We start from the raw sequence: 9,036 nt of genomic DNA, 5'->3' as shown, positions 1-9,036 counted from the left end.
TGTCTATACAGACCAGGGGGCAAGAGGCCAGAGAAAGGGTTCTGTCAGCAGTAAGTGTGCTATCTGAACTTGATGGTAGTTGTTTCATTTAAGCTATATGGCATATGCTGTGTGTTGAACACTGTTCACATGAGGAGTCTTATGAACCACAGTAAGGGTTGAAATGGCTGGAGGCTTTTTAAGAAAAAAAACAAGTGAAAACTGAATTAGCTAAAATTATTTAATATCATAGGTATATAAATAAATCAAACGGTGAAGTCCTCGGTAAAAACATTCAATTCACAAAATACAATAAATAATTAAATTAAATGAGACAATTGGTATAATAATAAAGAAACTTCTCAAGAAAAGTACGTATTATACAGAACTGTATATACCATGCTAAGACACATATTGAAGTGCCCACAATGAGCACTTATGACCAAAATCATAAATACATTGTTAAACCTCCTTGGGAGGTAATGAGCTTTTATGGCTTACTCTATGCACTTCTACTCTATGCACTTAGAAGCATTCTTCTTCTAACAATGCAGTCAGTACAAAGAGAGTTCACCTTACAAATAAAAATACATGAGGATCGTTTCACGTCTAGAATTGTGGTTACTAGTCCTCCCAACATGACGAGTTGGACCGTCTTCACAATATTCTCCTGAGAATAGTGTTGAAGAACAAGGTGATGTCGTCCTGAAGGCTGATCTGCCCTTTGTTGCTTTCTTGTTCTTCATTCGGGGTTAAAATAGCACATCCTTGAATAATACGCTCAATCTTTCATAGTTGTCACAAATCAAAGACTTAATAAGAGGCATCAGCATTGTGTGAGTCTTAAGTGCATTTTAAATGTACGGAGAGTTCCAGAGTGACTATGCTGGCACTGCCCAGAAGGGTGGTATTTACTAAGAGCAACTGTGATGATGTTGTGATTAATCTTTCCCATATGTCTGAACTGGATTATCCAGTCAATACTGTTTTCTTCAGGATTTAGGGACAATTAACCCTCTAAGTTAAATCTCCTACAGCTTCTCACTGTTTTTTTGTGGGTTTGGGGTTTTTTTAATCACAACATTAGCATTTTGATTAAAGTTACTCTGCAGATACAAGAAACAGTCTTACTTTACAAATGAGTATATTGAGATTCTGAAAACCTACCAACCAACCTTCAGCCACTGCACTTGCTGTGATATGATCCGTAAATTAAAAACACTGGGGCAAGTCACTAAACAGAAATAGCTACATTACTTAGTTTGTTACATGCTGCCTTGTGTACAAAAACAAACAAACAAACAGAAAGCCAACAACAATCAGTTTCAGTGTAGGCAGGAATAATCAGTTAGCTTATGATATTCTGGTAAGGAAATGGCATTTTTTTTCTCTTAATAGATCCTTCTTGTGTTAAGAGCTGCTTCTCAGTGATTTACAATGATAAATAGTAAGTATATAATGTACAGTGTTCTCTTAAAGCAAGCTAATCACATTTCGCCTCTGCAGCAGTGATTATAACAGGGTTTTGTAAAACACTGATTTGAATGCACATACTAAATTAATGGAAAAGAGATTCGTGAACCAAAAAAACAATGCCTACCTTATATTTTGTACAAAAACAAAGCTCTTTCCCCATACATACAAGAGGCAGTTCATTTTTAGAAGGCTAGTTTTCATTCAGTAATGCAGAAACACTGAGATATAGTGGAACATTATTCAGAGGAAAAACTGTTTTTGAAACAAAGAAAAGCAAAAAATAAAGACAATCTGAAGCAAAATTGACATCAGCAAGAAACAAGAAGATGGAAAGCAAAAGAACTTGCTGTGGAAACTTTGTTCACTGTTGCCCTGAGGATCTGCCTTCCTCCTCTTAACATATCTGTGTTTTGAAGACGTTTGCATTTTAGGACAGTAAAATTGTGGAGGCAAAAAAGCTTTTTCTGTTAGTTTTCCTACAGGCCGACAAATGTAAGAAAGGAAATATTTTTAATAATACCTCTCACTGTTTCTGGAGGTAACTGAGCTTATCATTTTCCATTGTAACAATTGGTCTAGCTTTCCAGTTTCCTTTCTACACTGCATTTCTACTAAGTAAAGAGAAAGTTAGATGAAAGGTTAATTTTTACTGGAAGTCTTTATGCTCCCTTCCAAGAGCAGTGTTTTGTGGGTCTAATCTCTCTTTGGAGAGTAAATTAATAGCTGCTTCACAGACAGAAGAATCAAGGTCCAGAGTCAGGGCAAGCAGAATATTGTTGTACATAATTCAGTTGTTAAAAACTAGTTCTAAGTTTGATGTGATCCTTAGTTTTATTAAAAACTAAAAAAAACTTTAAAAAAAAGAAAAAAAAAGAAGAAAAAAAAAAAAAGCAATTGCTGTTTCTGGCCAAAGTTTTACAGATATGCACGAGGTGCAGAAGCTGTACAGTGAAGTTTCCACATAACAAAAACTTGACAGGTTTTAAAGAAAAAAAAATGCTATTTAAACCATTCTGGTGAATCAAGAGTGAACAGAAGAAATAGTGTTATGGTACATGGATATAAGAGTAAACCCAGTATTCTGGGTTTATGAGATGCTTCACTCTGAATAATCCTGTTACTATATTTGCTGGATCTCTTGCAGTGGCCGGTTGTATCAACCATGAATTTACCACGTTAGCTTGAAGGAGTCGAGGTGGAATTCTGCCTCCTGAGAGAAGCTTTTTTTTCCCAGTGAATTCTACATCTCTACTTCAAGCATTTGAGTTAATGCTTTCCCCGCTGAAACCAGGGGCAAATGCGCCATTAACTTCAATGTGGAAGCGTATCAGATCCATACCATACGGTATGTTCTGTAAATGTATTTTCACTAGTTCTGTGATAGTTCGTGAAGGATATTTTTTTCCTAGTGAGCTAAGATAATCTAAAAACTTATAAATAGATCTGTGTGTGTGGTATTATTGTTGTAGATAAAGAGATCAGTCCAAGTAGGAACTTGAGTCTTCAAACATACTGATAATTTTTTGTCTGTTTTCTTTACAAAGTTTCGGGCACTTAGTATGAGATTCATTTGAGATGAATGCAAAAATAGACCAGCAGCCATCTCATGCATTTCTAGTTGAGCATAAGGTGACAGTAAAATCCCATAAGTGACTCTTGCTTTATGAAATTACTGTTTGAATTTCACTGTGAGATGAGACTAGGATTACTTTCAAATCCTCATCATTCTTATGCTTAGCCATCCAAATAAGCCTGAGTAATATTCTGGGGAGAAGCTTTCACTTACCACACACACAGCACAGCAAATTAGCAATGAGAAATATTTACATTTTTCACATTGTCTTAAGTAACATAGTGTCTGTTTTAAATAGTTGACTTTCAGCAGCCTTCAGCTCTGGTGTATCCACAGTTCTTGAATAACTGTGAAAAAAATGCATTGTTAGGAATAACAGAAAATACAGCTATCGGTGCTTATGTACAAAATGTCCGAAACCAGACAGGAAGATCCAAATGTGATCGATTACCTTTTGCATCAGTTTTGAAAAGCTGTTCAGAAACTCTTGGGGTTTTTTTCTCTCATAAGATTCACATGAAGACTCACATTGCTGAAAGATAAAGCAGAGTGTGCCACTTTGAAGGAGGTCATCATAACTGTAAATAATACCTGAAGACTTCTTACTGAAAAAATCTAGCTGACTGTAATCAAAGCCTTTTATGAATAGTAAAACCAAGACATGGGCTACTTCAGAAAGGGATTGAAAACAGTTGCTACCCCTTTCATTTACAATTTTTGCAGTATTCCCTGTTCCTTTGCCCTGTACGTCAATATGTAGTTGTAATCATTAAAGCGCATACATGCAATTGACTGATAGGATCAGAGTGACTGTCACTTCGAAGCGCAGAAAAAATGATATTTTTCATTTCCAAAGTAATGAAAGATTGATCTGGTTTTCTAACAAGCTCTAAGAGTTCTACTATTAGAGGTGTGTCTGTTGCAGAAAATAAGGAGCAATGAGCAAGACTGTGAGCAGTGGCAGGAAATCCTACCTCTCCAGAGCCTGGGAAAATGGGTCTTCTCAAGATCTTAACAGTTTTGTTGAATGTAGCATTTACATGGCTGTTTTTTGGCTGTAATTTCAGTATGCCATTCTGGAAGCAGGTTACAGCTGTGTGCAGGCATCCATCCTAGGGCAGGAAAAGAAGGAACCGTTTTAAAAGGAACATCACAGCATGAGTGTTAAGTTGTGATTTTCATGCAAAATTAAGAATCCAAGATGCGTATTGAGAAGATCCAACAGTACCTTTTGTTATATATATTTTTAGATGTGCAAAGAATCCTTTCGTTTTCCCATTCTTTGACAATTGCTTAAGTATGTCCTCCTCAAATACGTGCCTAAAGTCTCCCTTTGGGTATGAATTATGACAGCAGCCTGCCTTTTCTCTTTCATGGTGTGGCTGCACATTAATTTTTATTATGCTAGCAGGCTACAAACTCCAGAATCTCCTTTCCTGTGTGGTAGCTGTTTTCCTCACTAGGCATACAGCTGTGGAAAATACCGCCAAAGCCAGCCTCTTGTCAACAGAAAACGAAAAGCAGTGTTTACTGTAGCCCATTTCTAACGTGTTTTCCATTTTCCAAAGAAACACACACTTAGAAATGCTGATGATGCGTATTAGAATGGCTCCAAAGACGTCATCTTTATTTTGCATACCAACAGCCACCAAAGCTGATTTATTAGATGTCGCTGCAGTGTGCTGGTTTTGCACAGACAAGGCAACCTTGGTGTACATTGACTATAGCAAACATTAATAGCATCATCTTATGTTGGTTAGATACAACATTTTATTTTCATTAAAAACCACACTTTTGTGTTTGTTTCAAGCTTTTTACCGTAACCAGACTTGCTTACTGGAAAAAAAAAAAAAAGCCCTCTTTTTTTTCAAGAGATCGATTTTCCAGCTGAAACTGAAAACGTTTTGTGCCTCATCCGTGATGAGCTGAGAAACCAGCACATCTCATACATGCTGCCTTTTCTTTTTTCTATTTTGCTGAGTTAACAGTTAGCTGTAGGCAGGCCAACAGTCAGAGGGTCACAAGGATTGCATTTTTGGTGTGTTGTGATGGGTTTGGCATTTTGATGAAGAGGCATTAAAAAAGTGTGCATTGCTGGTGAAGTCTGAGGGGCAGTAGGTAAATGTGAAAAATAGCTGTGTCAGGGGCAGACATTCTGCACTGACTCTAACTTTACAGATTGCCCTGAAAATCCTTTACTTCCTGAACAAGCAAATATTTGATGTAATAAAAATAGTCGTCTTCCTACATATTCCAGGCCAAATTCAAATCTGCCATAAGCAGGTGATCATATAAGTAATACTATGATATTCAAAGTGCAGTTATCTGAAATACTTCTTATCAAATCCCGTTTCGTGCATTAAGGTGTAACTGCAACGTTAGCGTGCTGTAGTTTGTATAGAATCATAGAACTGTTTGAGTTGGAAAGGAACTTTAAAGGCCAGCTAGTCAAGCTCCCCTGCAGTGAACAGGGATACCTACAGCTACATCAGGCGCTCAGAGCCCTGTCCAGCCTGACCTTGAGTAACCTCTGCGCAACCTGTGCCAGTGCTTCACTACCCTTAGTATAAAAAACTTCTTCCTTATAACCAATCTGAATCTTCCCTCTTTTAGTATGAAGCCATTTCCCCATGTCCTATCTCAGCAGCCCCTGCTGATGAGTCTGTCCCCTTTCTTATAGCTTCCCTTTAGGTACTGGTAGGACGTATAATTTATATAGTATAATAACAGAATGTATAGCATATATATATTTGGATAATTCAATAAATGTAAATTTCACCCCAAAGAATGAAAGCCTTATCAGTGTGATTGCTGGTAATAATCACTGTTAACAATTACTCTTAATAATTACTGTTAGCTTTCCATCGGGGGTCAAACCTGTATCAATCTTAGAACCTTCTAAATACCTAAATTCTTTATCTCCTATACTTTTTGACAGAGGTACTCAGGACCTCCCCAGAGTCAGCCCGTAAAGCCCTGTGCTGTAAATGAACTGTTGTCTTCCTTCCTGAGGTGATGGTGTTTTTCAAGAGAAAAAAAAAAAAAGCAACAACCTGATGAAGTGATTAGTCACTGGCTGTATTTGCTTGTTTCAGAGGTAGCAGTAAACTCTGCAGTAAAATGACGGCGAACCATCTGGCTCTTTTCAGTTTGACAGTACGAGTTAGAAAGAGTGCTAGTGAAAAAAACCCAACTGTTATATTGGTTGTAGTGCTTTCTGCGCTGCAGTTGTTTCTAGCAATAAGACGGAATGGAATGTATCTGTTTTGGTCATGCTCCTCTATGTTTTTTGGCAAGTCAAAAATGCACCCAACCGTAAATCTTAGGAGGCAAACAGCTTTGTGAAAAGAGGTGAGTTTTTTTCCTTTCTTCTTGCAGTTTGCAAAAAAAGTTTACAGTGCTGAGTGAAACACCTTTATACTCTGCAAGTGGGTTTGTTTTTGTATTAAATATGCACAATGATTGTTTTTGCACGTTGCTTAAAATTGCTTATATTCTAAAATAGATGTCCACACCCACAAACAAACACAATGGGTAAATTTAAGATAACTGGTAACAAGGTCTTCATTGCGTGTTGGGGATTATCAAAAGAATGCAGAACACAACAAGTTTCTAAACTTGTAAGACGTGCTGTTGTTTGTAGCTTTTCATTGTGCTGTAAATCTCACATCCTGCCAGTGTGTAGATGTGCATGCGCTTTCTGTGACTGGCGTAACTTAATACATATGAGAAATTCCTGACTTTGAGTAACACATAACATCATCATTTTTAAAATGCATAAATATTGGTATAAAAAGAGATTTGCAGGGACCTGCTGTGGTTATTCTAACAAGTCATAATGTAAAGATAATACTTGCATAATGCAGCTGTGTCTCCTCGTCTATGTGGTAACACAAGCTTTGCTCACAAGAAGTCTGACAGAATCCAGTGTGACTGCATGAAAGGAGGTGCTATGTAATATAGCCTTATGGTACCACTCTTGACATTTATCTCCAGTGGGAGGGAAAGGGGATCCCTTCAGGGTCTGTTCAGCAGTGTTGCCAATGCACTTGGAGCTCACAGTACCTGCAGACACTTCCTCGCCCAAAAACTGTATCCCCAGGAGCATTGCTAGTCATGTAGATTTTGTACTCATGGCACTGAGTAAAGGGAATACTTAGAAATTTGAGTCTGTGGATGTGCTAGAATGCACAACTTAACCTATCACTAACCCAGTAACTAAGACTGTGTCATATAAAGGCTTCTGGCATGAAAAATCCAGGAATAAGGAACTTTTATCAAAGCATTTTCAAACCACCTTGTACTAAGTGTTCTAGGACATAAATGTGAAAAGGAAGACATCTACCATTTGTCAGTGGAAACAGCCAATACAAAATACATTTGATATAGTTAGAAAGAAATGTTAAAGCAGTCTCACCACAGGGTTTTCTGGTGTATGCAGCAATTCAACATCCTACAATAAAACAAATCTAAGTTAGAAAAGTTTTGCATTTGAGCAATGCCCTCAAAAGATACACTCAATACATCATACTTGAAAATAATTTCAGAATTAGGACAAATGCTTTGCTTACCTTATCTTTCACTACATCTTTTAGTTGGTCAATTGTCTTTGCAAGCTGTTTGTATTTTGTTGCTTTTGGTGGAGCTGCAGTCAGCACCATACTGGAACAGAAGAAGAGCATACAGAAAACAATCATCCTCTCCATACTGATGAGTTTTGTGTCAGGAGCAAAGTTGTGCTATCCAAGATGAACACTTCAGTTTGAGCAGTGCTCAGGTATGCCACACACCTACCTATATACTGGTCTTTGATGCATATGTAAAACCCACCCATTTCAGTTTGGAAAGCTTTGAAGAATGGATTAATGAGTAACCCTTTTTTCTTTTCCATTGGCTAGGTGAGTTTGTGCGTAGGGGGCAGGGATTGATGGAGTGAATTAAAATATGCCCCATCTGCACATTGGACAGGAAAAAAAGAGAGAAGGGTGAATTCCCATTTTCGCTTTGAGTCAAAAAATGAACGTAGTAAAAAGTAGATGCTTAGAAACCACAGGCCCAGGTAAACAAAGATTCTGCTTTTTTTTCTTTTTTTTTTTTCCCTGCTTCTTGCAGCAACAAATCTCTTCAATCCAATTGAAATTCATTCATATCATGCTGATGAAATATGACAGGACTTCTTTTCAGAAAGCTAATTTATCCTACTTTTCTTTATAACTCCAGAGGATATGTAGCTTGTCCAAGCTGATGTCTTTGAACCTTTACACTCATGCATGATTTCTGCAACTGCTGTGAGTAGGTCATTTTCACATTTAAGCCAGCTGAGGTCCACTTTTTACTTCAAACTAATTTTACATTTTTTATCATTGTGCTAATGAGCATGTCCATTGGGGACTGAAAGTGCATTTGCAGGGGTCTGAGCTCATGGAGATGCATTGCTACAGGAGAAGTGGATTCCCATCCCATGCCCATTGCCCAGATGGGCACGATACTGGAGGGCCAGGGACTAAGTTGCTCTCAGTCCCTCAGAATGTTATCACATTGAGGCTGTGACTGAGTGGATATGGCAGCTAAACATGTTCAGTTATGTTTTATTGCAGTTAGGCTGGATGTTAGCTTCGCTTCTCTATGCAACTCCTTCAATGGAAGTTCTCTGAGACCAGAGAATTCTCTTGAGAACGAAGAAATATCTTTATGCGGTGTGAAATAGATTAAAAATGCACTTAACAAAATTTAAACAGAGAATAAAAACAGCAGAATGATCTGAATTAAGAAATAAGTCAAATTCCCATGATTTCCTTCAAAATTGTTGCTTACTGCAATGAAGTGTGTATGCTACTTTTGAGGAAGCAGATTTGAGATTGTTACTTGAAAGACACGTAAGGTAGGAGCTTTTCCAACAGATGTCAGTAAGGAATGTTCTCTTATGGGGGATACCTCAGTTGCCTTCTTGCTAAATGAGTGCTGTGGTATTTGTAGACATTCCCAAATGTACTCATTTTGTGTGTTTG

At 37.6% G+C, this 9,036-nt stretch overlaps 1 protein-coding gene across 1 annotated transcript; it reads right to left on the bottom strand.

Moving 5' to 3' along the window:
* Window positions 1–636: 636 nt before the first annotated feature.
* Window positions 637–7,770, bottom strand: IL21 (interleukin 21). The gene is made up of 5 exons (XM_015861940.3): window positions 7,600–7,770; window positions 7,446–7,481; window positions 4,003–4,140; window positions 3,480–3,560; window positions 637–765 (listed from the first exon to the last, which is right to left on the bottom strand). Exons 1-5 carry the CDS (start codon window positions 7,732–7,734, stop codon window positions 637–639), a joined length of 519 nt encoding a protein of 172 aa, XP_015717426.2. The 5' UTR covers window positions 7,735–7,770.
* Window positions 7,771–9,036: the final 1,266 nt, after the last annotated feature.

This window comes from Coturnix japonica, chromosome 4, assembly GCF_054131305.1.
Source record: "Coturnix japonica strain WE chromosome 4, WE-NBRP24, whole genome shotgun sequence".
NCBI classification, from domain to species: domain Eukaryota; kingdom Metazoa; phylum Chordata; class Aves; order Galliformes; family Phasianidae; genus Coturnix; species Coturnix japonica.
The sequence above is the reverse complement of the archived record's forward strand: the minus strand, read 5'-3'. Positions and strand labels throughout refer to the sequence as shown.

Coding starts and splice junctions, on each gene's coding strand:
- IL21 (XM_015861940.3), bottom strand. CDS start 7,734: ATGGAGAGGATGATTGTTTTCTGTATGCTCTTCTTCTGTTCCAGTATG. Junction 3,561..4,002: donor TTTTCCCAGGCTCTGGAGAG/GTAGGATTTCCT, acceptor TTTATCTTTCAG/CAATGTGAGTCTTCATGTGA. Junction 766..3,479: donor TTTCAAAACTGATGCAAAAG/GTAATCGATCAC, acceptor CAACTATGAAAG/ATTGAGCGTATTATTCAAGG.